Source organism: Marmota monax, unplaced genomic scaffold (assembly GCF_021218885.2).
Source record: "Marmota monax isolate L192 unplaced genomic scaffold, Marmota_monax_Labrador192_F-V1.1 WCK01_AAM20220418_F8-fsc00234, whole genome shotgun sequence".
Lineage (NCBI taxonomy): Eukaryota > Metazoa > Chordata > Mammalia > Rodentia > Sciuridae > Marmota > Marmota monax.
In genome coordinates, this window is record NW_026692493.1 from 1,817,348 (window position 1) to 1,844,880 (window position 27,533).

A 27,533-nucleotide genomic window follows, 5' to 3' on the forward strand; every position below is an offset into this window, starting at 1 on the left:
TAGCAGCATCTTGTTCTGATTTCCCTAATCAGCCAGGTCTCTGGGAAGCAGGGAGCCCTATTCTGGACCCTAGAAGTGTCATTTCAGGGGGCCCAGTGTCGGGAGGTCAGTTCTTGGCCTTGAACCTTTCCTTGGGGGTTGACAGCCGCCCTTGCTCCAGGTGGCTCAAATGGAGTCACCCAGATGCAGAGGGGTTTATGATCAATGGTGGCTCTCCATTAAGACTGCCCAGGGACAAACCAGCCCCTGCTGAGGGGCAGTTCAGAAAGACGGAACTCAAAAGATCCAGCCAGAAGGAAGCTGGGCCACTTTGCTCCCTGTGGGGGTGTTCTGGGAGCAGGAGGAAGCTCCCCCAGGGCAGACCTGCCCTGCTTGCTGCTGGGTCCCAGGGTCTAGGACTGTGCCAGGCACAGAGTGGACCTCAGTCATAATGGGTGGAAGGAACAAGCCCAGGCCTCACAGGTGCCGTGTGCACACAAGCTAACCAGCCCCCATCACACCTGCACTTGAGCACAGGTGAGAACAAGGCTCACATCCCACTGGCCACCCTCTGTGCAGTTCATTGCAGCCCAGGCCAAGATGAAGAGGCCGAGGCAGACAGCAAGGCGACAGACAGTGCTGGAGCTGCTCCAATCCCTGTGTCCAGCAGGGCAGCCCTCGGGCCCGAGGCGGCCCATGTGCACAGGGAGAATCCGTGAGCAGTGCAGGCCCAGGGAGGAGAGCAGTGAGGAGGAGAAGGGCAGTCCCAGGAGGAGCCCAGCAGCCCAGCAGAGTGAGAAAGACGACTGTATTGGATTTACAATTAACAAGATTTACAAAAAGGGGGGGTGGTGGTGGTCCTGGTGGAGCTGTTCCCTGACCCCCCCAGATCTGGGTGGGCCTGCAGGGAGCCTGTCTGACAGGCCAAGACCGGGACCCCCAGTCTGCTGAGTCCCCTCTGGCCACCCGAGCCCTGACGTCTGACGTCCAGTTGACCTTCGAGGTGGGGCCCAGGGGCCCTTGAGTCCACCTCGAGTGCCCGTGCCCCGTTGGGAAGGCCAGGTGAGGTCAGGGGGCATCGTACCGCTTTTTCTCCTCCTTCCATCTGGCTGACAGACAGACACTCAGTCCAAGAACTTGCCCTGGGGACTGCAGGCACTCAGATCCCACCGGAGGCCAAACCCAGGGCATCTGAGAAGGCTGCTGGTGCACTGGGAGGGAGGCTGGGGCCCCGCTGCCCCAGTGGCCCAGGCAGCTTGGTAAGGCACGTTTGCGAACTGCTCCCCATGGAGAGCACCCGATGCTGGTGCGAGCAGGAGTTGGTGCTGGCCAGAGCGCCCAGCAGTATTGCTCAAGAGGTCGACACAGTATAGCAGGAGTGGGCCCGCCACCCTCCCCCCCAGGTGCCGGGGTACATCCTCTGCTGGGGAGAGAGATAGTCAGCCACTGCTAACGGGGCCTCATGCCACAGGGCCACCCAGCACCAGGCATGGGCACCTTGCACTGTGCCCCGGCTGCACTGATGGTCTGAGGTCAGAGGTCGGTGACTTTGTTCTCGAGAGCAGCGGCGATTTGCTGCAGGCGGAAGGCCAGCTGCATTTTCTGGGCAGCAGGGTCCTCTTCCAGGGCATTGATGATCTGGGCAGGTGGGGAGAAGGGTGCTGGCATGAAGATCACAGTCTAGGGAGGAGTGTCCCATGTGTCCCACCCCAGGGACCAGACCCTACCTCGTCATAGTACTTCTGTGTGTACTGGTAGAGCTGGTGCAGTGCCACAAGGGTGTTCAGGGAGTCTGTGTGTGCCTGGGGATGAGAGTGTCACCCAGTGAGCCCCAGGGCAGGCAGACTGTGTGGCACCCCAGAGGGAGACAGGGAGGCCAGCCCATGAAACGTCAGACTGCGCTGTGGTGGCTGTGTGGTAGTGTGTGCATGTGAGTGCAAGCGCGCACGCGTACACACACACACACACACACACACACACACACACGAGCAGCCTCTCCTGCTCCAGTAAGGAGCTCAGCCAGTCAGCGAGGCAGGCACAGCGGGTGGGGCAGGCTTCGCAGGCTCTCTCCGCACAAGGCCCAGGGTGCTGTGCTTACCCACTCCAGGGCAGTCACACCAGGTCCAAGCAGCCTGAGCAGCCAGCCCTCCCAGTCCCGCCCTCTTGCCATAACCTCACCCCTGGCTCAGCCTGGGGCAGCGGGAGGGTAGGCTCCACTCTGCCAGGCCTGTTACCGCTCACCCGGGAAATCTCTGCCAAGTGTGTGTTCATGTCCTGGTCGCTGACCTGCACCATCTGCCGGATCCCCTTGTAGTAACTGCAGGGACGGTGGTAGGAGTCTGAGGGTGGGCCTCGGGGCCTCCCAGGAACCCACAGCAAGCCCACGCCCTCCTCCCGACCACAGGGGATCCAGGGCAAGGCAGCACTCACTCCTCCACCATCTTCTTGTAGGTGGAGATCTCCTTGGCATACAGCAGCTTGTTGCTGGGCGAGTCCTATGGGATGAAGCCCTGTCATACCAGCTCAGGATCCCCACCAAGAGGAACAGTGTCAGCCCTCCCCAGACTCCTGAAGCTTTCATTAAAAAAAAAAAAAAAAAATCATTTTTGTGGCACATGCCTGTAATCCCAGCTGCTTGGGAGGCTGAAGCAAGAAAATTGCAAGTTCAAGGCCATCTGAGGCAACTTAGTGACACCCTGTCTTAAAATAAATCAAAAAGGGCCGGGTGTGATGGCGTCCATCTGTAATCCCAGCAACGTGGGAGGCTGAAGCAGGAGGATCACAAGTTTTAAACTAGTCTCAGCAATTTAGCAAGACCCTGTCTCAAAATAAAAAATAAAAAGGGTTGGGGTGTGGCTCAGTGGTTAAGCACCCCTGAGTTTAGTCCCCAGTACAAAAACAAAACAAAACAACAGAGGTCTGGGTGGTAGACTGCTTGCCTAGCATGCAGAAGGTTCCATCCCCAATGCTACCAAAAAAAGGGGTAAAAATAAAGAACTAAAACTATATTTTTGTACTTTGTAGCAAAACTATTTCTGCTTATGCAAGGAGCGGGAGCTCGGGGCTGGGAAGTGTGGCTCAGTTGGTAGAGAGCTTGCCTCCCATGCACGAGGCCCTGGGTTCAATCCCTAGGACCACAAAAAAAGGAGGGGGGCTAGAGAGAGGAGGCCCTCTAGGGAGAGAAGGGGGGAGATCCCAAGGAAGAGGAGAGTGGGGACCCCAGGAAGAGGACAGCGAGGGTCCCTGCAAGAAGAGAGTAGAACGTCCCAGGGATCTTTTCAGAGGCAGCCCCATGGTTCTGGCCACCTTCTACCTGGCTTTGTCCTAAGCTTTGACCCCAAAACGTGCAGATTCACACCGGACTGCTTTTGGCACCTCCCAAACTCACTCCCATCTCAGTCACTCACCACGGTTCCCCAGGTCACCTTGCATGGACCCTGTCCAGCAGGTCCTCCCGGGGAGCTGAGGCAGCTCCTCCCCAATGCGACCCCCCGCAGCACTCACGCGGCTCAGCTTGTGCTCCGTGCGCGTGCAGGCGTCCATGAAGGTCTGCGCGATGACCGACAGGGAGGCGTCCACCACCTCGTGGACATGCACGTCAAAGATGAAGTGCGGGTTCTTGAGGATGTTCACCCAGAACCGGAGCGGTAAACTGCGGCACCAAGACCGGGAGTGAGAGGCGGCGGAGGGCGGAGGGCGGAGGGCGGAGGGCGGAGGGCGGCCGCTGCGGCCTCACCTGTTGGTCTTCCAGATGTGAATGGTGTCCTCATCCTTGATGTCATGCTTTTCTGCCTGCTCGTCTAGGAAGTCGAAGAAGTACTTGACGGCCGGTGGCACCGCGTGACCAGGTGCCAGCACGCTCTGGAAGAAGTTGTCCACGAACTGCTGCAGTGTTCCCTGTAGGGAGGGGCTCGGCGTGACCCTCGAGTGGCGGTGCTAGGGTGCATGTGCGCATGCGCAACTTGCCCACCTCCCACCTTGACAGAGAGCAGCCGCGTCAGGTAGATCTCGGTGATGGCCTTGGTTCGCTCTTTCTCCTTCATGCTGCCTCGCTTGGACTTGCCCTCATCCACCTCATCTGTCGGCCGCACAAGGTGCCACACCCGGTTCTCCTCCTCCAGGAGGGCATGGCCTGTAAGGAGTGGGGAGCTGAGGATTGGCCAGTCCCCTGTGCACCTAGCAGCTCCCCAGGTGGCCACACAGGGAGGACAGGGGACATGGGGTGGGCAGGAGGCACACGCTCACGTTCCCCAGGTAGGTCCTGCTGGCTGTCCTCTGGCTGCTGGGAGACCCCCACCTTAGACAGGATGAGGGTGGCTCCATCCCGAACCTGAGGACAGAGTCCTGAGGGTGGGCCGCGAGTCCCTGGCACTGGGGACCCCAGCCCACCCCACTGCCTGGGCTCGCTGCCCAAACTCACGTTGTAGTGCATCAGGGTGTTGATGCGTTTCCACCGGCCATCCCGCTGGGAGGTCAGGTCCAGGTCAGACAAGATCTGGGCTGTAGACCCAGGGCGCCACTCTGTGGGGGGACATGGTCCGGCTGACTGCCTGTCCCCAACTCAGAAGCCCCCAGCAAGATCCCTTCTGGGGACACAGAGCAAGCCCAGGGCTTTGTGCCCTTGGCCCCAGGGTGCTCACCCAGGACCACACTGTCCGGCTTGGGCCAGCAGGAGCAGGGCTGTGTGCGGTACACCTGGTCAATGATCTTCTCCTTGACCTGAGAGATGGTGTCGCAGTTGAGGACCTTGACCGGGACAGCATCTACCCCTTCATCCTGCACAATCACGCTCACCGTCTGCAGAGGGACGCAGGATAAAGAGAGGGTGGGGATGAGACCCCCTCACCACCTCTGCCTGGGGCACCTAAGAGGACTCCGCTTTGCCCTTCCCCTGGCTTAGCAGGCAGTCTGGGGTTAGCTCAGGGGTGGCCCACTCTCACCTTGCCACTCGACCTCACAGGAGTTCATGCACCCACTTACCACCCCATGTGCCCTGTTGTGGGCTGGGGTGCTGAAGCACCTGGCCTGGGGTCAGGACATGCCCACGCCACCAAACACAGTCCTCCTGAGCATGACATGCATCGGCCACCTGGCACATGCCCAGCACAATGTGCCACATGGATGCAGACCCAGGGAAGGCTGTGGTCTTGGTGCTGGCCTGGGAACCCCTGGCCCCCCCTGGCCCTCGAGGCTCCTGTTTGCAGCAGGGTGGGGTCCATACTCCTTTGCCCAGCCTCCAAGGGTCCCCGCAGCCCGCTGGCCCCGGGCGGCTCACCAGGGGTGCGTACTCCACGTCATCCCCCAGCAGCCCGGTGTCATTGAGGGTGTACTTGGCCTTCTTCTGCACGGCGTCCACTGGCCCCTTTTCTACCTGATGCTTGATGGCCTTGAAGAGCTTATACAGGGGCTCACCAGCACTGTCCTGGAGTAAGACAGGTGGCTGTATGAGCAGGAGGGGTGGGACTGACCACAGCTGCTGGGCACCTAGAGGGGTGGCACCACTTACTTCACTCCACTTCCACTCCTGGGGGACCCACCTTGAGGTACTGGTACAGGCAGATGGACATCCAGTTGGACAGCATCCTCTCCACCACTGTCTCAGACCTGAGGATGCAGAGTAGGCTTGCACCCCCAAGGCCCAGATGGCTTTTCCAGCCCTGCCAACTCTCACACCAGCCTGGCCTTTCCATTCAGGCCCCGAGTCCCCGACAAGACAGGCGTGTGGGCAACACAGGCAACCCAGCCACCATCCCCACTGCCCCAACCTGAGGCTGAGATAGGGGCAGCAGCATGAACACAGGGCAGCAAGGGGTTGAAGCTAGCTGTGTCTGTCACCTGGGCCACAGTTCCACCCCTGGGCCACCCTCCACGGCCCAGCCCCCTGCTCACACCCACACACCTGCGCAACATCAGCTTGGGGTTCTTGGCCACCACGTACTGCTCCATGAGCTCCAGGAAGAGCGTGCGCATGATGTCTGTGTAGTACTCCAGCTTCCCATGCAGTGCCACCGTCAGCAGGGATGCAAAGTAGACCTTGGCACGGGCGGAGAACTCACGCTGGCTCTCCAGGGTGTGGATGAACTGTGGGGCAGCCGTCAGAGCCCACTTGGCACCTCTGTCTGGCCCCTGGTCCCACCTAGCCCTCCGTCCACCCCGGGCCCAATCCTGCTCACGTTGATGAGGAAGGACTTGCTGTTGAGCAGGTTGGAGAACTGGTACAGGGCCTGCTCCACAACAGGCCGCCGCGACTCCGGGATGTCCAGCTTGCCCGTGATCATGACATCCTTGTCGCCGTCCTTGGAGGGCAGGAAGAAGACGCGGTCTGTGTAGGTCTTGTAGTCCAGCGTGGGGATGCCCGCCTCATGCACATCATTCGTCTGGTCCTCCATTTCGATCATCAGGTCTGGGGGACAGGAGGGTGGGAGGTGAGGCAGGCCTGGCCACACAGCCCTGGCCCTGCGCGCTGGCTGCCCGCCCTGAGAGGCGGCGCACCTGTGAACTCCTTCTTGCAGCGGTCCCGCACGCTCTCCTCCAGACCCTCCAGCTGGGATTTGATCTTCTCGTACTCCCGCTCAGCCTGCTGGCTCTTCCTCCTGCAGGGCACAGAGGGTCCTCGGCCACTTAGGTGCCCGTGACCCTTCCGGGGGCTATGTGTGGAACATGGGGGTGCTACAGTCTGCCCAGGGGCTTACCAGTAGCAGTAGACAGACACAGCAATGACAACCACCATGGGCACAATGACCAGCGGCAGGATGAGGCTGAGCGGCACATCACTCACACGCGTGTCGTACTCCACCCGGCCCAGCACCCACTCGCGGGAGCCGAACTTCACCTGTGAGGGAGGAAGGCTCAGTGCGGGAAGGCGAGGCCGCCGTGGTCACCCTGGACCAGCCCAGGAAGGCAACCTCTCGACCTCCCAGCCTCACGCACAATGAACTCAGGCAGGTTGTGTGTGGTGTCTCGCTTCTGCCGCCGCTTGGGCGGGGGCTGCACCTCTGGGGGCTCGCAGTACAGGTCCGTCTCGGTGAGTGTCTTCATGATGCAGCGCTCGGCACCCACAAAAGCCTCGGCCTCCTGCAGCGTCATCGCCTTGTTCAGATTGGTGCCCTGAGAGGGCAGCAGAGGTCAGCATGGCCGAGAGGGAGCACTCAACCCAGACCATACCCCAGGGCCCCAGAGCTGTGCCATCATCACCTGGGCATGGATGAGCTTGTTGACCTGCTTCTTGACGCCACCTGTGAAGTTCTCAAAGGTGGGGTCTGCCACATACTCGAAGGCACCGGCCTCGGTCCTGAGCAGGGCACGGTGCCCATCCATCTGTATCAGTGCTGTGAGGTTGTAGGCCTCGGGCTCCTCGGGGACAGCCGGGGACAAGAAGACGACTCTGGTGTCGTTGTAGAACACATACTCAGTGCCTGTGACCTGTAGAAAAGGGCCAGGCCATCAGGCCACTAGATGCAGACCTGCCCCTCACAGGCACATCCCCATTAGTCAACACCGGCAATGAGCCCCTGGGCCACACCAGGACTGACCATTGTGGGCTGTAGGGGTCCAGCCTCCCGCCGACGCCGCCAGGACTGTAGGGGCTCAGCAATGACCACCATGGCAAACTTCTGGATGAGGCTGAAGCCCTGACCAGTGACACTGATACTCCGGCCACCACTAGGGGATGGGAGTGGTGCCTTCAGCAGGAGGCGCCTGGCAGCTGGGGTAGGTGCCCTGCAGGCTATCCCACCACCTCCCATGTGTCCCCACCACAGGTCGGCATGGGCACAGATCAGGGGAGGCATGCAGCCGTGTCACAGGCAGGGCAGGGGCACTTGGGGCCTGAGAGCACCGTGCCCAAGCGTGCCTAGGAGGAAGCCCATCTGGGTGCAGTGGGGTTTTCCAGAGGACTCCTGCTGCCCAGCCCTGTCCCGCCCTGCCCCACCCTGCCACATTCCTTTGAGCTAGGTCAGTAGAGGGCACCAAGGAGGTAGCTGGACACGATATTGGTCGGGGAAAGGAGGGGCACTGGCCAGTGTGGGGAAGGGCTGCACCTGACAAAGCTTCGAAGCGGCTCAAAGGCCCGCAGCACTGGGTTCTCCCGGAAGGTGAAGGAGACTCCAGGGCTGGACACGCGGGAGCCCCCGTAGGAGATCTCCAGGGCCACCTCTCCCAGAGTGGACTGGGGTCCTGTGACGCACTGCAGCTGTACCCCAAACTTGGTCCTGGGGTGGGAGGTGCCAGTCAGCATCAACCAGCCCTGGGTCAGCACACTGGGCTGGTTCCACTGCGCACTCCAGGGCAGACTCATGGTCATGGTGGGAATACCCCTATCCTGTCCCCAGGGCCAGGGCCAACCAGACTGGGCAGCTGTGGCGACACCCACACTTCACAAGGGACGCCACTGAGGGTCACCCGCACGTCCTCCTTAGAGCCTGTGTCCAGATGGGTGCCACTGATGGTCAGCGTGGTCCCTCCTGCTTGTGGCCCCTGCCTTGGTTCCACACTCAGGGGCTGGGGCTCCTGAAAGAGTAACAGGCGTGTGGGGTTAGTGCAGGGGCCTGGGGGACGCAGCGCCCAGGCTTGGACCTCCACCACACAGTAACTGCTGCTAGATTGCAGGACAGAGCCCGGGTTCAGCAGCCCCCAACCTTCCCAGCTAGTAAATGGAGTCCAGCACTCAGGCCCAGGTGCTTACTTGGTAGGTAAATTGGACACTGGGTGGTGAGTGGCCAAGCTTCCCGTTGACATCCACCTCGATGCCCCCGGTGGAGGACATCTCTGCAGCCTCGGTCACACACACGATCCTGGCGGAACAGAACCCACGGGCTCCTGCACACCTGGGAGTGCGTCCCACCTGCTCTAGGTCCCTCACCGTCCTCAGGTCTCCACCTGCCCAGCCATGGGTCCTGGGGCCCCAGTCTGAGGGCAACCCACTTACCGGGTGGACACAGAGTAACGTTCTGGCTCAAAGGCACAGTTCTGTCCAGCCACAGTGATCCTCTTGACATCATCTGCTTTGATGCCCAAATTGGACCCAAGGATGGTGACGCGGATGCCCCCACCCAGGGGACCAGTCTCAGGCTGGATCTGAAATTGGCAGAGCACAGTGACCTGGTGGCTCTGGCAGGCTGGGGATGTGAGGACAGGGCCCAGGCCAGGCTGGAACAAAACTCACCCTAGTGATGACTGGTGGCGGGCACTCAGATGTGGCATTGCTGCACAGAGCCCCGTACACACACCGGCTCTGCCCACGGCACCACACACACCTATAGGCAGGGTCAGCAGCCAGGCACAGGCTGCAGTCACTGCGGCCAAAGGAGCAGTTGTAGAGGGTCACTGTGGAGGAAAGTGCAGTGGTCAGCTGGACCACCTGACTGCCCACTCCCACCCTTGCCTGGACCCACTCACCTTGCAGCTTGCTGTCAATGTTCTTGCCATAGGACTTGACGTACAGGTGTAGGGACAGAGTCTCATTGGCATCGTGGGACAGCTGAGGGGACACATGGGAATACACTGCACTTTCTGGCCCCAGGGGTCACCAGGGTGATCACACAATAGCCACATGGTCCCCTCACTGCTGAGGCCAGAAGTAGGAGGACGTCAGACACAAAGCACGCGCACACGCGCGCACACACACACACACACACACACACAGTGTGCTGGGTGTACCCGGGAGGGGAAAGGGATATGTCCTCTGGTGACAAGCAGACGGACACATGCTATAGGGTGGGGTGGCGAGCCCCCGGCCAGGTCCAGGCCCCTCCCCTTACCATCCTGGAAGGAATGCCTCCCAGGGACCCTCAGGTCAGGGAGCCTGACCTACCTGTTCTAGAACCATACCTTTGGCGTCCGAAAGAAGAAGGTCCCCGGCTCCTGCACAGCCACTGGCTCCTCGAACTTGAGCAGGTCGCTGCCCACATACAGGGAGGACCCCTACAGACAGTCTAGTCAGGATGCTCTGGACAAGCCAGCCCATCTGCCCTGGCCTTCCTCCTGAGAACCCCCAAGCCTCAGTGCTCCTGGGGTTGGTAACCAATCCTCTCCCAACATGACCCACTGGGCCCCGAGACCACTCCAGTCCTACCCAGGTGGGCAGAAGCCTCTGAACATCCCCGTGATTACCAGGAGCCCTAGCTCCAAGGGGGGATGCAAGCCCCCCTGACCCCCCCACCTGCCTGGCCCAGGTCTCCCCACCTTGACTGTGTCCAGATTCTTGCCCTGGAAAATCACATCTGTCTCGTGGTTCATAGGGATGACCAGAGGACTGGGGTTCAGGAACTGTGGGCAGTTGTCCTCCTACAAGAGAATAATGCTGGTCAGGTGCTGCCCAGCCACAGCCAAGCAGCCAGGCCCCCACAGCCCCAGGGCCCTCACCATGTGGGCGCGAATGATGCCCTCCTCGGGGTTGGGCGAGGCCTCCCGACACTCATGGTACCGTAGGTCCCACTGGCAGGTCCAGCGGTTGCTGGCGCAGGAAATGCACCTGGGGAGAGGGGCAGGAAGGCCGTGAGAGGAGTCCAGGTCTGGGGGAGGCGCTCCAGGGGCAACAGAAGGCCATGAGAGGCGTCCAGGGGCAGCAGACTCACGGCAGGTTTTCCACGAGCCTCATGGCCTCTCGGCAGTCATAGAAGGGGTACTGGTGGGAGGTGAGGAAGACATCATCTCGTCGGAAGAGGAGCTGGATGCTCACAGCCACATGGTCTGTAGACAGCAGTGGGGGACCGTGTCAGGGGAGGCCACAGACTGGAGGGGCGAGGGGCAGGAGATGGGAAGGACCTGGAGTTGGGTCTCCCCTGTCAGAGCCAGGAACACAGGGCATAGCGAGGCCTTCCACCTGCCATCAGACCTCGGTCAGGTCAGCTCCCAGGCTGGAGCTCGCATTTCTCCCCTGGGCCTGGCTGCCCCCTCTCGCGGAGGGCAGTGGCTCCTTGGAGTCTGGGCGGGAGGGTCTGCCAGGTCCCTACCCACGTCACTGTCCCCAAAACTCAAAGGACAGGGGCACAGTGCCCTGCCTGGCCTACTGATGAGTTCCCCTGCCTTTTGGGACAGAACTGCCTATCTCAGGCTGTACAGGGCTGGGAGTGGACAGGAGCCTCTGCATAGACCTTGGTGCCTGGAACCTGGCCCAGCCACTACTGGTAAGGGGAGCCTTCCTGGCTCCTCTTGCTCTGGGGAGAAACAAGGCTGGCGTGCTCCTGCTTAGGGTGGGGCCCACTGCAGACAGCACGGGTACATGGGGCCACCTGCTCAGGGGCTGTCCTGCCAGCCCCCAGGCAGGGCCGTCTGCACCCCACCTCCCAGCACCATCCTACCCCAGGCTCTGGACGTGCACCCGGGAAGCCTGCCCAGCACGGGCTCCTGTGAGCTCAGTGATGGACGTGAGTGGATCAGAGCACAGCATGCACAGGGGAGGAGATCTGCTCCCAGGAGCTGTGGCGGGGCCTCACCCTGACCAGTTGGTGTGCTGGGGATGCTGCTTGGGGAGTTGCAGATGACGGCGTTGCCCTCCACACGGGCAGGGTGTGGTGGTGATTCACCAAAGAGACACAGCACCTCATCCTTCTCGGTCAGGGCTGGGAGAGGGCTGACGGTCAGCTGCACCTGAAAGGGACAGTAGCTCACACCAGGAGCCCTCACCCCCCAGCACTGGGTTCTGCCTGCCCATTCTCTGGCAGCTCCCAGGTGGGGCCTGGGTCTGTTCTGGGTACACAGGATCTCGCCCTACCCAGCCCCAAAGGATCCCCTGACTGTTCAACAGTTCTAGGCCCTGCCTCTGCCCTACACCTGACCGACCACCAGTGACGCCCGTCCTCTGCTACGCACCTCCCCCTGAGCCCGGCGGCTCATGTTCTGAGGCTGGGCATCAGTGACGGTGACACAGGACTTGTTCCGGCTCCACAGCCAGTGGTTGGTCTCCTCGGCCCGCGGGCATTCAGCCCTTCTGGTGCATCTGTGAGGACAAGGGGTGGCTTCAGCCCTAGTACCCTCGGGCCCCCATGTAGGTCTTGTCCTGGCCAGGACAGGGCTGTCCCCAGCTCACAGCCCTCCAGGGCAAGGCCAAGGTGCTCACCGTCCCTCGACGACACACCAGCCACAGTAGGGGTCCTGGGAGTCACGGCACTGTGCGCAGGTTGGGTAGCTCAGACACTCCTGTACTGGTAGCCGGAACACCTAGGGGTGGCAGGGCCATGGGGACACGGCTGCAGACACAGGGCCTTTCTCAGCCCCTGGTCTCCTGGGACTACCAACCTGTCCCCACCTTCACCTCTGGGCCTTGAAAACCCAGCTCCAACTCAGGTTGTAGGTGTTAGGAGCAGTTGCAGACTAGGCTCCAGATGACCCTGGCTGGTGGCCATGTGGTCCAGGATCCAGATGGGACAGGTCTTGGCTATACTGCTTCCCTGAGCCCAGGTCCTCTGAACCTCCTCCCTCTGGGGGGCACCTGAGCATCTTGGGAACTCCTAGGGCTGGCTTAAGGGGCTCCTTGTCTCCCTCCATACCTCGGACACTGAACCAGGTCCCCTCTGCTAAGATGGGGTAGGGAAGGACCAGAGAGCAGCTGCAGTTGAGGCATAGGACAGATGGCCATAGTGACAGGGATTGAATTAATGGTGTCTTGGGCTGCAGCACTGTCTGGGACACAACCTGGCTACCCTGTGTCCAAGAACCCAAGCAGAGGCACCCTAGGCCTGTCACAGTGGCCTGGGCCCCACAGCCTCCTGGGGCGGCACCTAGGCTGACCTTGTCCTGGGTCATGGCATATAGACTGGACAGATCTCCAGACAGCACCAGGTCCTGCTTGATCCTCTTGTTGATCTCCACGAGGATGGAGCTGTACTCCTCTGAGGTGCCATCAGGAGCCAGGTACACCTGGGCACGAGGGCAGCTGTGAGGGTCAGGCCCTTGCCCACAGACAGCCTGACAGAACCTTCCTTGCTGGGCCCAGGGCCTCACCTTGAGGATCCGGCCGTCAGAAGTGCCCAGGAAAGCAACAGTATGGCCATTCCCAGCGGTCACCGTCACAGCTGTCAGATTGAGGCCTCCACGCTGCAGCACAGCCGTGGCCGTGAGTCCATCACGGCTGCCCAGGGGATAGGGCAGGTGCTCCGAACCACACGGGAAGCTCTTGCTGGCGCCCTGCAGACACAGTGTCATCAGCAGGCGTCAGCCCTCCTGCCCTAAGGACCTTCTCCACTGGAGATCCAAGCTGACCTTCCGCCTGTGTCCTATGCTCACTCCACGTGTGGCACTGGGGTGCTAAACGGACACACTGAGATGCAGCACCCATAGGCACCGCGTCATGCCGACCTGAACCCCAGCTACAACGCCCTCACACCCCTTCCAAGCAGGAGGGGATGTGGAAATCCCTGAAGATACCAAAGGAACGCACCAGCAAGTGGCCCCCACACTGGATGTCGCCATGGAAGGGCTTGTAGAAGGTGTCCCGGCTAGCCTCCCGGGTGCCCGTGTAGCAGGCGTTGCGGTTGGCCTCCATCTTGGCATGGACTTCCTCTAGCGGGAATAGGCAGAGGCCCGCCCCAAGCCCCCCATTGCTCCGGCCGTCCCTACTGAAGACAGCGTAGAGGACCCTGCCGGTGGCACCTGGTGTGGCTACAGAGGCTGCCAGGCAGGCCCCGAAGGCAGGGCCCTGGGGGTCGCTGGGGCCCCGGCACTGCAGGTCCATCTCCACGTAGGAGTAGTAGGAGGGGTCATCTTTGCACATGCGTGCCAGCAGTGTGCGGTTTCGGGCTGGGTGCTTGTCCTGCTGGTTGAAGACAAAGAAGACATATGGGCCATCCTCAAAGGCCGCCACGAACTGCTGTGTGTTGGTGGACAGGTAGCCAGCCTTGAAGGTGGTGTGGTCTGAGTAAGCTTCGAAGGCTTCCCTGCCCTCAGCCCGGTCCAGGAGGCGGGTGCTCACGATGATGCCATTGTCGTGCGGCCCGTTGCCTTTGCCCACAAACAGCACCCGTTCGCCATCAGGGCCTGTAGAGCTGACCAGTCCCACGGTGGCCACACTCTCGTCGTTGCTGGCCACAAAGGACTTCTCGCCGCTGCCGTCCTCGTAGAAGAGAAGCACGGAGATGTTGCTCAGGGCACGCAGGGCACAGATGCCCTTGAAGAGGCTGCCGCACTCCACCAGGCGCTTCCCGGGCAGGTCCAGCAGCAGCAGCTGGTTGGCATTGTCAGTGGGCACTGCCTCATGGCACTGGCTGGCCTCGATGGGCGGTGTGCACTTCTTGTTGTCCAGGGCGGGGCCTGTGACGGCCTGCTGCTGGAGGTGTAGGTCCGCACTCAGCTGGAAGAGCACGTTCACTGCCCCCACGTATACCACACCTGAGGCCTCGTCCACCACCAGGTGGTTCAGCTCCATCTCGCTGCAGAAGACGTTCAGCTTGCGGGGCCGCAGGCCCACACTCGGGCCCACCAGCCCCAGGAAGGTCAGGGCCCACAGTGGCAGTGCCATCTCCCAAGGTCCCTATGGGGAGAGAGAAGGGTCAGAGAAGCCTCGGATCCTTCCCCCTCCTTCCTGCCCCCAACGACCAGAACAGAGGCCAGAAGGGTTGGGGACTCGAATGAGTGGGGGAACAGCCCCCGCAGACTGAAGGAAATCATTTCCCAGCCTTCTCAGGAAACTCTGCCATAGTCTAACCTACAAGTGGGGCTAAGGCCTGGCCACTGCACACAGGAGTCGGGTCCTGGCCTCCACCTCCTAGTACTCAGCGTCCTGCAGGCTGGTCCCCAAAGCAATGTCCCCCAGAACATTCACACACATGCCTCTACCCCAAGAAACTACAGATGGTCACAGGGCATGGGCCCCAGGCTGACTGACAGACCCTGACACATGAGCAGGTGGACCATACCCCGCTCTCCACATGATGCAGCTGAAAGTGAACTGGGCTGCTGTGCCTGGTTCAGCTGCCCCACGCGCCCACCAGGCCTTCTGACCCAGCCTGGCCCACCTCCCTGGAGCCACCCAGGAAAGTTACTGATCTGCCTCTGACCACTGCACACCCGCCCTTAGGCACCACAGTCGGTGTCCATCCTCAGAAGAGCAGGAAGGTGTCTGATCTGGTCATGGCCTGGAGGCCTTGGGTGCAACTGGGCTGACTGGAATGCGGTGGTTTGTTCTCATGGACCCTGCCTCTCTTCTATCAAGCCTTTGCTCAGGTCTCCAGGGTTATGGCCAGGCCACAGGCAGCCCAGGCCATAACCATTCTGTTTCCATTCTGCATCTCTCTGTTCCAATTGGCCATAAGCCTTCTCAAACCTCCTGAGAAAGTAACCAAACGAAGAAGAAGCAACCCCCTACTGACAGAGCCCTCCCCACCCCAGGATCACAGGGGTGGTGGGGGAGAGAGCTGACCTTGGCCAGCCTTCCATCCCAGAAGAGGTCTCCTGGCCAGGCAGCTCCTGTCTCTCACAGAACCCTGACCCTGCACCCAGGGTCCCCAAACATCAATATAAGCCCAGAGGCCTCGAGAAATGGGGATCACCAGCAGGCTACTTAAGATTCCCTGGAGGATATCCAGAGGTGGGCATGTCAGGCTGCTTGGAGATGGCAGGGAGGCTGAAAAGTGCTAGAGGACAGGTGAAGGTGCTCCACAGCAGCTGTGGGGGGAGCAGGGGGACCCAGGCGTCACCAAGATAGGAGCGGTCAGGGTGGAAAAGGTGCGGCTTAGTCAGGACCCCAGGGCAGGAAAAGGGTTCCAATCCAGGCCTGGCTGCTGGTCCAGGGAGAGGAGGGGAAAGCAGGAGAGGACTGCCACAACCCCAGGCCTCCATGGCCAGCCAGCACCTGGCTGTGCCAGGAAAGGTGCACAGCACTGGGCAGTACTCCTCAACCCCAGAGGCCAGAGGCCCAAGTGCTGGCTGCTCCTGCTCCCGGGCTGGGGCCAGGCCAGAGGCAGCCCAGCCTGGAATGAATGGAATGTTGGGGGGAGGCACAGTGAGCCACCCCACAGGGATGCAGCCTGGACCCTGCCAGTGCAAAGTGAGGGCTTCAACCTGGAGCTGACTCAGTGGGGGCCGCCAAGGGTCAGGAAAGTTCTTGCCTTGGCCCCACTCTGCCAGCACTCTGGGCACTGGTGGAGGGGTCCGTCCCTGACCTGCTGACTCACAAGAGCCCAGGGCAATAGAGGTGGCTCTTGCCCTCTGGTTAACGCCAACCTGGGCTGGCATACCTGGGGGGCCCAATGAAGCCCAGTAGACCCTGATGCTGTAGCCCCAGCCCGGATACCCTGTGGCTGCCTGGCATACTGCCTGGAGGCCAGGATCTGCCCCAGCACCCCCTGAGACAGTGGGCGGAGCACAGCTCAAACCTCAGGCCTTATAGGGTGGTAGGAGGGGCTGGGATCACACTCCCCAGCTCTTCTACTTCCTGGACAAACAAGACCTCAGGCGACCTGTCCCAACGGCCCAGGAGCAAAGGGCGCCCACCTGACCACTACAGAGCTGAGGCCACAGGCGGCGCCAGGCACAGCTGGCTGGCTTCCTGCTGCTGGTTCCTGGAATGAGGGGGTGGCAGCGGGCGCTTCCTGTTTTGAACTCAGTCTAGGACCCCCACTTACAGGGCTGGTGGGGATTTCCCCAGCGGCACCAGCCTTCTTCCCAACTGAAGTTCAGAGGTGCACTTCCAAGAAGCCACTTAAATTCCAGGCTACTGCAGGCTGGGAAGTGTCTGGGCGGGCACCCCACCCCCAGCCCAAACTTTCAGGCCTATGTTCCCAGAACCCAGTGCCCAGTCCCCCTGGGCAAGACCCAGGGAACTCAGGGAAGCACTCCCTCCCAGGATCAACTGAGCCTAAACACTGCACCCCTGCCCTCTGAGCTCCTGTCTCTAGGTCCGACCATTGATCTATCCAACCAGGACAGGATGTGGGAAGGGCAAGAGAGATGTGCATGGACATATCCTGCCCAGACAGCATCAGGACACCTGGAGGGTTGGGTCCCAGCACTCTAGCTAGTCTGCACAGCCCCAGCCACCCACTCACCGAGGCTCAGGGGCTCCACATCAGTCTCCACTCCAGGCAGGCATTGAGACTCTCTAGGAGGAAAGGAGAGAGTCACACTAGGAGGCTGGCTCACCCCAACCCATCTCTGCTCCATATGGGGGGGGAGGGAGACAGGACCTCATCCTGGCACCACCCCTCCCTCAGACACCTCTACATTCATTTGGTCTTTCCAGAACATGGCGTGGCTGTGCCCTTTTCTCTGCTCACAGGCAGGGGCAGTGTATTTTAGCCTTTTTAAACTAGGTATGCATTATTACTTTGATTACAACATCTATTTTCTGAAAAACATGCAGATCCATGAACTCACATTTCTACTTACTAGCTGTGTGATCTTGGGCAAGTTACTTCTCTGTGCCTCATTTCCCCATCTGTGAAATGGAGACAATAACAGTGAGCTACCCCAGGAGTTTATAAGGTCTAAATGAATTCATTCATGAAAAGTCCCTGAGATGTCACACTGTAGCCCCTCGGAAACACCTGCTATTGTTTCCTCTCAGTCTGGATGTATAGCTCCTTACTCTCTGTCGGGAGGCATAGCACAATACCTTGCAGTATGGCTGGCTTGCTGTAGGGAAAAACCAGTAACCACAGTATCCCACCAGAGACCAGAGGCACCCTGGAAAACTGCGTGGCAAATGAGGTGGTAGTCTGTGCTGACCCAGCAGAGCCCAGACCTGTCCTGGAGGGAAGGCTGTGGAACAGGGTTCCACCCACCTGTCTTCACCAGTGTTAAGTGCTGGAAAGATTTAAAAGCCTTTATCCAACTTGAAAACAGTGGGAAATCTTGGGGTAAGGGAGGAGGGGGCTAGGACAGCAAGTAACTTTGTCATTTTTTGGAAAAAAAAAAATAAGACCATATTTAAATATTACTTGTCTAAATAAAAAGAGATACACCTGATAATCACCCAAGGTGATTCCTCAGCCTCCCCCCCCCCCCAAGCTTCTTCTCCTCATGGCAGACCTCAAGCTCTCTACAGGGGGTCTGCTAAGGTCAAGGGAGGCTGGCCTCTCCTGAGGGAATACTCTCATCTTGAGTCCACACCCCATAAGGGTCTGACCCAAGGAATACGCTGACCAGGCAGGCCCACCACACAGCAGTCTCCCTAGGCAATGAAACCAGGATCCCTTCAGCCCTCTAGGTCACTAAGCCCTCTGGGGCCCTGGACAGCCAGACTCAGGCTTGCAACTCCCCCCTGCCATCCTGCCCCAAGCACCAGACTGCACCTTCTCTCAGGATGTCCTTCCCATAGCCCAGATGACCACTTTCCTAGGTGCTCCCAGGCCAGGCCAGCAGGCCAGAGCCCCAGCTCCAGGGCCTCGCCAAGGAGGCTGCGGTCCCACCTCAAGGGCCAGCTCTGCAGCCAGGACATGGGGTTCCCACACCAGCTCTACCATTTTCTAGCTGGACTATGTGGACTACTTACAAAGCTGCTCTGTGCCTTAGTGTCCCCATGAGTTTGCTGGGGCTAATAACAGTTTCCACCTCCAAGGGCTGCAAAACTCCTACCCATTCTTCAGAACCCTGAGATGCCCTCCCAGATGGGCCCTGCAGGACTGTCACTCATCCTCTATGGTCTTCACTGAGGGGCCCTATGGGTGGGTGTAAAGCAAAGGGGAATGAGAGCACTTGGATCCCCTACTCCAGCCCCCAAAGCACCTTGGCCTCTCTGAAGCCCTTGCTGTGTAGGACCAGCTAGAGCCCCTTACTACGTATCTGGGGTGCCATGGCTTTCTTCCGCAGGTCCCTCTCTGTCCCCCAGGCCCCGCACACAGGCTAGCTCTATCCACCCCTAACCCCAGGGGAAGGAGAGCAAGAGGGACCTGAAGAGCAGTCTCCTTCAGATAGGCCCCAGGGCTGGGGTGATCTGTCCTGTCCCCCTCCCCAGTCCTGCTGGTCAGTGCTAGTTTGAGTACCCCAGGTTCCAGGACTCAGCCTACCCACAGGGCTCTAGAGTGGGGTAGAGTGTGTGGGGGGATCTTTCCATGTCAGCATCTTTTTATTTTTTCTTTCTAGTTTGTAGATGGGCACAATACCTTTATTTTGTTTATTTTTATGTGGTGCTGAGGGTCAAACCAGTGCCTCACATGTGCTGAGCCAGTGCTCTGCCACTGAGCTACACAGCCCTATCCCTCATGTTAGCATCTTCAAACAAACTTAAATTGAGCACCCCCCCCCCATACTGGGATTTATACCCAGGGGTGCTCTACCTCTGAGCCTGTACCCCCGCCCCCCTATTTTTTATTGCGAAACGGGATCTTGCAGAGTTGCCCGGGCTGTTCTAGAACTTGTGATCCTCCTGCCTGCGCTTCCCCATTAGTTGGGGTTACAGGCACACACGACAGTACCCCTGTCAGATTGAGCAATTTCTTAACACTAAAATAAAATCAGTGCGAAGCTGTCAAGCCCAGCAGGAGGAGGGCCCCTCTTGGCCAATCCAGCAGGCTGTGGGTTCCAGAAGGGAAGCCAGGCAAGGTCGGAGACCAACACGAGGCTGAGGCTCAGACACAGGCCTAAGTGTACAAAGGGCAGACTCCTCCCGCGGTCCAGGCTCAGACCCAGGTGCAGACAGGTACAACCCTCCAGCGGCCTTAAGCCCTGTGGGGGAGGGCCTTAAGCCCTGTGGTGGTCCAGAGGTTGGTGGACCAGTGAGCTCAGGCCGGGCGCTGGGGGACCGCTAGGGGACCGGATGGGGGGCTCTAACGGGGAGGTAGGTCCGGGCCGCGCCGCCTCCCTCCCCTCCCCTCCCCCGCCGGCAGCCAGCTGCCGGGAGGCGTGACTCCGCTTCGGCGACGACAACGCAAATCTGCAATTAGCCGGGAGCGTTAAACAAATCAGAAGAAACAAAACAGGCCGCGGAGCCGCCAAATCCGAGCCTCCGCTGTTTTCAAAACAAGCCCGAGGGAGGGGCCGGCGGCGGGGTCCGCGAGGAGGATAAGCCGGGACGCCGCGCCGCGGCCCTCGGACCGGCCCCTGGGAAGGCGCAGGACACCCCGCGAGGCCGGCCTGTGACCGCGCGCCCAGCCCCATCCGCCCGCGACCCGGTCAGAGTGCAGCTCGGGACCCACACCCAGCCCGAGCCGGCCCGTCCCAGACGGCCCCAGGTGGCAGGACCGCTCCCCCGGCGCCGGCGGCGCCGCCAGACTCTCCGAGGAACGCGGCAGGTTACCTGGGAACCACGCAGAGGAGGCCCCGCCGGGCGAGGACGCGCGGCGGCGGCGGCTCCTCCGGGCGCTCCTGGGCGCCGCGCGCCGAATCCCGGGCGCCAGAGAGCGGGGATCACCCGCCCGCGCCCTCCGGGTGCTTCCCCGCACCTCAGGACACACCTGGGAACACACGTGGACCCCTGCTCTCAGAGTGAGCTTCATCAGGCCCGGGGACCCCACGGAGCCATAGACACGACAGCGATGGAAACGGCTACGTGGCCCTGCGAGACGTCCCATCGGGGCGCTTACCTCGCGTCAAGCACAGCTGAGCGCAGAACCGGCTAGTACCTACCCAAGTCCGCCCTGGCCTGAGAAGGGGCCCCGCAGTGGACGGTTCCGCCCACTGCTGGTGGCTCCGCCCCTGCCCAGGGTTGATCCCTGGGCTCCTTCCCCAACTCAGCTGTCAGCCAACCACGCAGGACACCACTCCCAGCAGCCTCCGGTAGGACCCCGAACCTGGGGTTGGCGTCGTGTGACAGTCTCCCCAGATGAAGACAGAACTCTTCCGGGCAACCTGACCTAGGAGCGGGGTGGGGCTCCAGGGACAGACTGACGTCCTAGCCTGAGTCTTGCGTCAGCGACCAGAGCCTCCCACAGGACTCAGGGCAAGGTCCCCTCCCAGGTGGAGGGTGCCTACCTCTTTCCCACCAGACCAGGCTATTGGTTCTGGCTTCCACCTACCTCCACAAGTCTGGGCTATATGTCCAGCTACAAAAGGTACACCTGGCTTCCTCAAAAGGCTTTCCTTCGGGGTGAGTCAGCCTGAGTTCCAGCTTGTCCACTTTCCATGCTCCCTACCCTGGGATGCATCCAGGCCACCTCAGTCTCTGTCTGAGGCCTAAGGTCATCTAGTGCCCACGGTCTTGCATCAAGCCCCTGGTCCTTAGTGCCCAAGGTTCACCCGGAAAAACCCCAAGATGCCTGCCCTAGTCCCTCCTTCCATGCCAAACTGCAGCCTCTGAACACTGTGGGGTCCTTAGACATGGTCTTCAAGCTACCAGCCATTGAGCTCCCCACCCCCACCACTTCTGAAACAATGGTGTGTGGCCTCCTCAGCCTCCCCCCCCCCCACAACCCACCTGCTACACCAGAAGCGCAGGTCCTCTCAGGCCCTGGGAGCAAAAGGTGGCCCCTTGCCCCTATATACCAGGCCTGCAGAACCACTTCCTTCCCACTAACAGCCCCTTTTTGTGCTCCAGCTACCACACCTTTCTCCCCACTTCTGTCCCTACCACACCGCAGACCTTCAAACTTAGCTCCCCACAGCATATCACCCTTCATCAACTTGTGGTGCTCCCAGAGGACCCCAAACTCAGCCAGCTGAGAGGACACAATGGGTCCTGTCACTCAAGCCAGCGGAAAGCTGGCTAGCTGGTTCAGCAAATCAAGAGTGCAGATAGCAGTCTGGCCACAGAAGGGCTCTTTTGGGACCCAGAGACCCTGAGCTGCTGCCTGTTTGCCTTCCTACCCCTTTTGTGTGCTCCCACCTCATCTCCCCTTTCCCAGGCTCACCCCCAGCGGTGGGTGGTGAGATTAGGTCCTGGCTGGATAAGCTCATGCAGGATGCAGCTGGCCCAGAACCAGCTCTGCCTAGAGCCCCCCTCCAGGGACATGGTGAGCAGGAGGTGGGGAAACATGGGGGCGGACGGGTGAGGGCCCCAGTGAGCGGGAGGAACCAGCAAGGTCTGTAATCTCCCTGTCAGCCTGTCAGCACAGCGCCTCGGCGGTCACCCCAGCCCCGCCTCCCCATCACAGCAGAACCCTACAATTAGCTTGGGGCACCTCGCCAAACTTGGGTGCCAGCTACCACTCACATGTGACCACACATGTGCAGGCACACATGTCTGTGACTGATGGAAGCACCCTGCCAAAAGGGGTCTTGCATCAGTACCCAGATTTGTCCCCAGGAAAAGAAGCTGGAGGGAGACACCCACACCCAGTACTTGGGATCTCCCCAGGTCCCAACACAGTCAGTTCCGGGCGGTGAGGCTCTCAGAGGTGGACAGGTAGGAGCTGGCCTCCAGGGAGGGGCTGTGTGGGAAAGGTGGGCAGGCCATGTCAGCCAAGGGAATGGGCTACCTGATGAGTCTCCTGTCCAGCCCGGGCTAGGGGGCTGGCAGGCACGCGGTGCTACTAGGAGTGCTGGGCAGTACTGGAATCCAGCCTGGGGCTGAACCAGTGAGAACAGAACTGGGATTTCCCAGGGGAGATATGCCCAGCTCAGAGTGGGAGCCTGGCCTCCCTGCAACACACCCAGGGAGGAGCCCCCATTTCTCTCTTGGAGGGCAGGCCCACCTGCTCAGTTCAGTAAGGGGCTTGGACACAGGAGGGTCTGGCTAGGGGCCATGGACCTCAGGTCTAGATGTTAAACCCAGGGAGACAAGGAGTGGTTCCACAGGAGACACTACTGGACAAGGGGCCACCTGGGTCTCCCTACATTTTCTCCCATCCTGACATCCTCTTCTGGGTCCTAAGGATACTCAGGGTGGTCCTCAAAATCAGGCCTGTTGCCAAGGTGGAGGTAGGGAAGCCAATCTGGAGGATTATCTCTGAGGCTATAAGGGAGGGGTGGGTCAAGCTGGAGCCCCTCCTACCACTGGCACTTTATCTCTGCCAGCTTGCCCAGCTCAACTTAAAATAGCTTCTCTCACTTGCTTGATTGACAGAAGAAATGGTCCCAGTGTCAAGTGGGTGAGGTCATCGGGCAGGAGGCAGGCCCAACCAGGGTTCCTCTTCTCTCCTTGCCCCAGGGCAGTTGTTGTCTTCCAGGCAAAGAACACACAGCTGGGCTCAGTGTGTCCTGGACCCTCACTCTCCTCCATAGCAGGCCCTAGCTCTGAAAACTCTAGGGAGGGGAGCCAGGATGACAGCGTCCCCGCCTCCTATTGGTTCTTGAACCTCCCTTCCAGTCTAGGTCCCTGCAAGGCTCAGGTTATTTCCAAGCCCCAACTTCCTGTCAAGCTGTGCCCTCTGTAACACACACTGCAAGCTCTCCATTCCTCCAAGGCAGATCCACACTGGTGGGCTGGCATTGTCCTCAGACCCCCAGCTTAGGTCCTGGGAAGGGCCCAGGAGAACATGTGCAGAACAGCAAACCCTCTTACCTGTTTCAGCACCCTGCTGGGGCTGAGAAGCCTTCACAGTTGCCTATCCCCCAGATATATCCCCACAACTGGCACCAATGAGACAGGCAGGCCCATACAGCCCCACACAGGTGGCATGATGGCTCAGGGGCCAGAGGCAGAACAGAAAGCTACCTGGTAAGAGAGACCCCACCCTGCACAGGGCCAGCTGACTGGAGCCATTCCCGCCAGGGAGCAGATGCCCCTGAAAGGCAGACAAGGCTTCTCCCTCCTCCTTCCTCTTGCTGAGGAGAATGCCCAGCTGGGGCAGCCTCAGGCACAGAGATCTGAGCTGGTCCTACATGAGGACTGCTGGTCAGCTGTACCAGAGGGGCCAGGCACTTGGGACCCAGATGCGATGGGAGAACTTGGGTGAGAACCACGGCTACACCACAGAGCCTGCCTTTCTCTGCTCAAGGCCCTGAGCCAGGTCTCAGCTGGCACTAAAATGGGGAACTGCTGGGGTTTCAGAACCCCAGGGATCTCAGAGGCTGAGGAGGAGAGGATGTGGGCACTCAGCCCAGCCCAGCCCTAGGAGCCCTGAACCCAGGCCAGGGTGAGCCCCTCCTAAGTCTAGCCCATGGGATGCCCCCCCAGGGAGGCTACCAGCCATAGGAGGGCCTGGGGGTATGTGTGTGAAGGGGGCTAGGCAGCAGAGGACCAGAGGCTAGGACCAGAGGACCACAAAGGACAGGAAACAAACCCCCAGCTCCAGGTCTGGACCAGTGTGGGACCTCCCCAGTGACGCGTCTTCACCAAGGGTACTGCAGGTCTGTAGTATCCTGTAAGCAGCCTGCTACACCATTCCTGGCCACACAGACTCCACCTTGGACCTGAATCCCACCGCAGAGCAGAGTCACAAAGACTTCCCAGAGTGGGTGATAGTGCTGGGGGTTGGACAGGCCAGGCCTAGGCTGGCCCTTCAAATGCTCTCACCCAGACAAAGCAGAAGGGCCAGGCAGGCTTCTGTGCCAGGGATTGGCCTGGGGCCCCGACTGTCCCTTGGAGAACCCACGTCAATGTAGGGTTCTTTGTCGGGGCCAGAGAGGCGGTGGAACCCACCCCACCCCAAGGCATAGGAAGTATGAGCCTGTGTCACAGGGTGTAAAATCCCAAAGGGGAAGAAGGCAGAGGAACTATATGTGACTTGGAAAGGCAAAGTAAGCTAGGGGTCGCTGCCTCCAAGCTGCCCACCCACCTGTGGCCCCCAACTCAATCACAGGCACTGCCCTGCCCTTCCCAGCCCATAATTAGTCAGAGCCCAGCCCTAACCCAGAGGCAGCCCCACCCTTAACGTAAACAGCCATTACTCTCTGAGAGCCTCCACCCCATCCAATCACCCACTCCAAGAACCTGAATCTACCTCAAGGAAAGGAGGTCAGGCTGGGGGGCCACCTTGGCCCTTCCACAGGTGGACTGAGCCCTTGCTGACCAGTTCATTCCTCCAGGCAGACTGGGCACAGGAACCCTTCAACAGGGAAGACTACTCCCCACACCTGCATGGCAAGGCAGGAGGCAGGCTGCAGCAGGAGGGACTGGGGAGTGGCACAAGAAAGCACGGCAGCCCTCCAGGCCAGGGGCCTGGCATCCCGTGTGGTCTTGCCTATCAGAGGAGGGGTGATGTCAAGGGAGGGTGCTGGAAGCTCTTTCCTCCTGTGTCCCCTGTCCATGCCCAGCATTCAGAGGGCCATCAGCACTAACCCTCAGTTTGTGGGTACCAGGTAGAAGATGAGGCATGGTAATGTTCCCAGAATGGCTGATGTCCTGGTGGCGATGGGGTGTGTGCCATATGGACCCCTCCCCAGGCTGCCAGCCCACCCAGTGCCTTCCAATTCAGTCTCTTCTGCTCCACTTGCCTGGGCCAAGGCCAAGCCTCTGGGCTTCCTGCCTTGGGCCTCAGCTGCCCACTCTGTCTCCCCAGCGTGGCTGCTGGGCACACAGCCTCCTAGGGAGCACGGCAGCCTCCAGTCCCAGGCAGCCACCCCAGCAGCATCCCAGATGGCTCCTCAGGGACCATCTCTGGCCTCAGTCTCCCACCTGTGAGATGTCCTGAGGAGCACCACATTCTCATGGTGGGGAGGGGGGGTGCTAGGTGAGGGCTGGGCTGCCCCTCAGTGATGGCGAGAGGATGTGAGGTTCAGCTGGCAGGAGACCCCAGGGATCTGCCTACCAGCCTGATCAACACTCCTGCTGGGGCCCCTTGACCTGTCGGAGGGGTGTGCCTGAACCTGGATCTGTAGGGTGGCCTCAGAGGCCCTGGTGTGTGGGTTATGGGATGAAGGAGGTCCCCCAGCTGTGCCCAGAATGCCTCCTCCCCCATGGCCTCCCTCAGGGGGGCCTGAGCCCACTGCAGAGCAGGCTAGGGTTGACCTTGGGGCCTTCTCAAACTCAAAGGTGACACAGCCCCTCCCTGACCGGTCTGAGCAGCCTCCTCAGGAGGTGGTGGAGCTGCCTGGACTTGCCAGTCCCTCCCTCTTGGGGCTCTCAACCCACGGCCCGGAAGTGGATCCCTCTCTCACGGCTGCCTCCCACTTTGAGTGGCTGGACACGGCTGGATAATCCAAAATAATTCCTTCTTGGCAGGCGGCCGGCGGGGGAGGGGGGACTCACATTCCAAACCCTGTTTTTCTCAGTAACTTCCCTCTGCTCTTGGGGCTAGGAGCCCCTGGCCAGACATCAGGCCTCCCTGACCTTGTGGTGGGGTTTGAGAGGTGGGGGGGGTGGGTGTGTGTGGCTCAGAACTGCCAGCCCACCTGCTTGTTCCTCAGTCTGGTCTAGTGATTTCTGTGCAACTTGCTAGAGCTGACTGACCCCCACCTTTCTGGGAATCTTCTCCTCTGGACCAGGGAAGGAGGACTCCTCTCACCACAGTCTGCCTTTCCGGGTTGGTTCTCCCTGGGTGCCAGGGTACTATCTGGGGGTGCGGTCAGCTGAGAGCCCCCATCTCTGGGCAGACCCAATCTTCCACTCCTACAGTAGGTTGTGTGTGTATGTGTGTGGGGGGAATTTCTGAAGAGGCTCAGCTTTAAAGCCCTCAGCACACGGGCTGGGCTGAAGTTGGAAATCAAAGGAGACTTCCCCAGGGCAAGTTGAGAGCCCAGAGAATCCCCCTGGCCCCATAAGTTCCATCAGCTTTGGGGCCTAGCCTCATCCTCAGTCCCCAGTCCTGCCACTACCATGGTGGCCACAGACAGAACCCTTCCTTCCTTCTCCCAGGAGCTGGAAGAGGAGCCAAGTGACGTGGCAGGAAGCTCCAGGGCTCTTGAGCTCAGAGACCCCAGAGAAAGGACACAGGACCCCCCAAATTTGCCAAACAGCCTGACCACGAAGGAGGGAGGGACGGCCCATCCATAAGGGTCCCCTTCAGGAGAAGGGCCAACAGTGGGGCAAGGCCTGAGTGCTGAACACCCTCCCCAAGTTCTAAGACTTCTTGGGTCCCTGGTGTCCACCCAAACACCACGCCAGGAGGGGCGGAGGAGACCCTACTAGGAGGCGTGGGGCCTCGCGAAGTGCTGGATGTTGCTTCCTCCGCCGCGGGTCCCCTCCACCCTGGAACCCTGTCCCTGGGGGCTGGAGGCCTTGCAGAGGCCTGACCGTGGGTCCAGCTCCTGAGGAAAGCCCGGCAGAGCCAGGTGTCGGCGCAGGTTTAGCGGGGGCTGGGGCCGCGGAGGTTTCGCACTACCGACGCGATCTGCCTGCCTCTGGTGCAAGGATCTCGGCGACTGAGTGGGGGCATGGGCAGAGAGGGAGGGTCGGAAACTAGATCGGCTCAGACGCGGCTCCAGAGACTGCGGAGCCCCCGCCCGGCCCAGCCAGTCTCCCAACGCCGCAGGCCTCGTCCGCCGCCCGGAGGCGCGTGGGGCGGGGCAGCCGGCCCCGGCCCGACCGGCGGCGGCGCAGGCCCGCGGCGCCCTCCTCTGAGCGGCAGTGCCTCGGATCCCCGAGCCCGGGCGCGGCAGGCCACAGCAGGGCAGCGCTGACGCGAAGCCCCGGCCCCAGTGCTACTCCCCACGCGCGGTACCTGCACGTCCGCCGACGAGGCGGCCCTGTCCCCAAGCGCGGTACCTGCAGGCCCTGTCCCCAAGCGCGGTACCTGCACGTCCGCCGACGAGGCTCGATGGCGCCCGGGCCGCGCTCTGCGCAGCGCTCCGGACCGCGCGGCTGCCATGGAGACGGGCCTTTGTGTGGCCGAGGAGGGGCCGGAGCGCGCGGGAGCCGCGGGCCC

At 60.7% G+C, this 27,533-nt stretch overlaps 1 protein-coding gene across 7 annotated transcripts; it reads right to left on the reverse strand.

Annotated features, from left to right (window-relative positions):
- Window positions 1-770: 770 nt before the first annotated feature.
- Window positions 771-27,533, reverse strand: Plxnb2 (plexin B2). Of its 7 annotated transcripts, none has more exons than XM_046443569.2 (38): window positions 27,402-27,533; window positions 17,302-17,350; window positions 16,962-17,014; window positions 13,358-14,446; window positions 12,922-13,104; window positions 12,709-12,837; window positions 12,038-12,138; window positions 11,791-11,917; window positions 11,415-11,568; window positions 10,554-10,668; window positions 10,342-10,450; window positions 10,162-10,263; window positions 9,808-9,900; window positions 9,376-9,457; window positions 9,143-9,303; window positions 8,906-9,054; window positions 8,663-8,771; window positions 8,351-8,487; window positions 8,019-8,189; window positions 7,512-7,641; window positions 7,174-7,401; window positions 6,910-7,086; window positions 6,672-6,811; window positions 6,472-6,572; window positions 6,153-6,382; window positions 5,879-6,060; window positions 5,517-5,583; window positions 5,255-5,401; window positions 4,620-4,776; window positions 4,400-4,500; window positions 4,225-4,309; window positions 3,957-4,111; window positions 3,716-3,876; window positions 3,484-3,631; window positions 2,410-2,474; window positions 2,221-2,296; window positions 1,707-1,781; window positions 771-1,617 (listed from the first exon to the last, which is right to left on the reverse strand). In XM_046443569.2, the coding sequence occupies exons 4-38, from the start codon at window positions 14,432-14,434 to the stop codon at window positions 1,513-1,515; spliced, it is 5,529 nt and encodes a 1,842-aa protein (XP_046299525.1). In that variant the 5' UTR covers window positions 14,435-14,446; window positions 16,962-17,014; window positions 17,302-17,350; window positions 27,402-27,533; the 3' UTR covers window positions 771-1,512. The 7 variants fall into 7 exon arrangements, with proteins under 7 accessions (XP_046299525.1, XP_046299527.1, XP_058435085.1 ...); XM_046443571.2 differs by having other exon boundaries at window positions 17,290-17,350; XM_058579102.1 differs by lacking the exon at window positions 27,402-27,533 and adding an exon at window positions 27,330-27,350.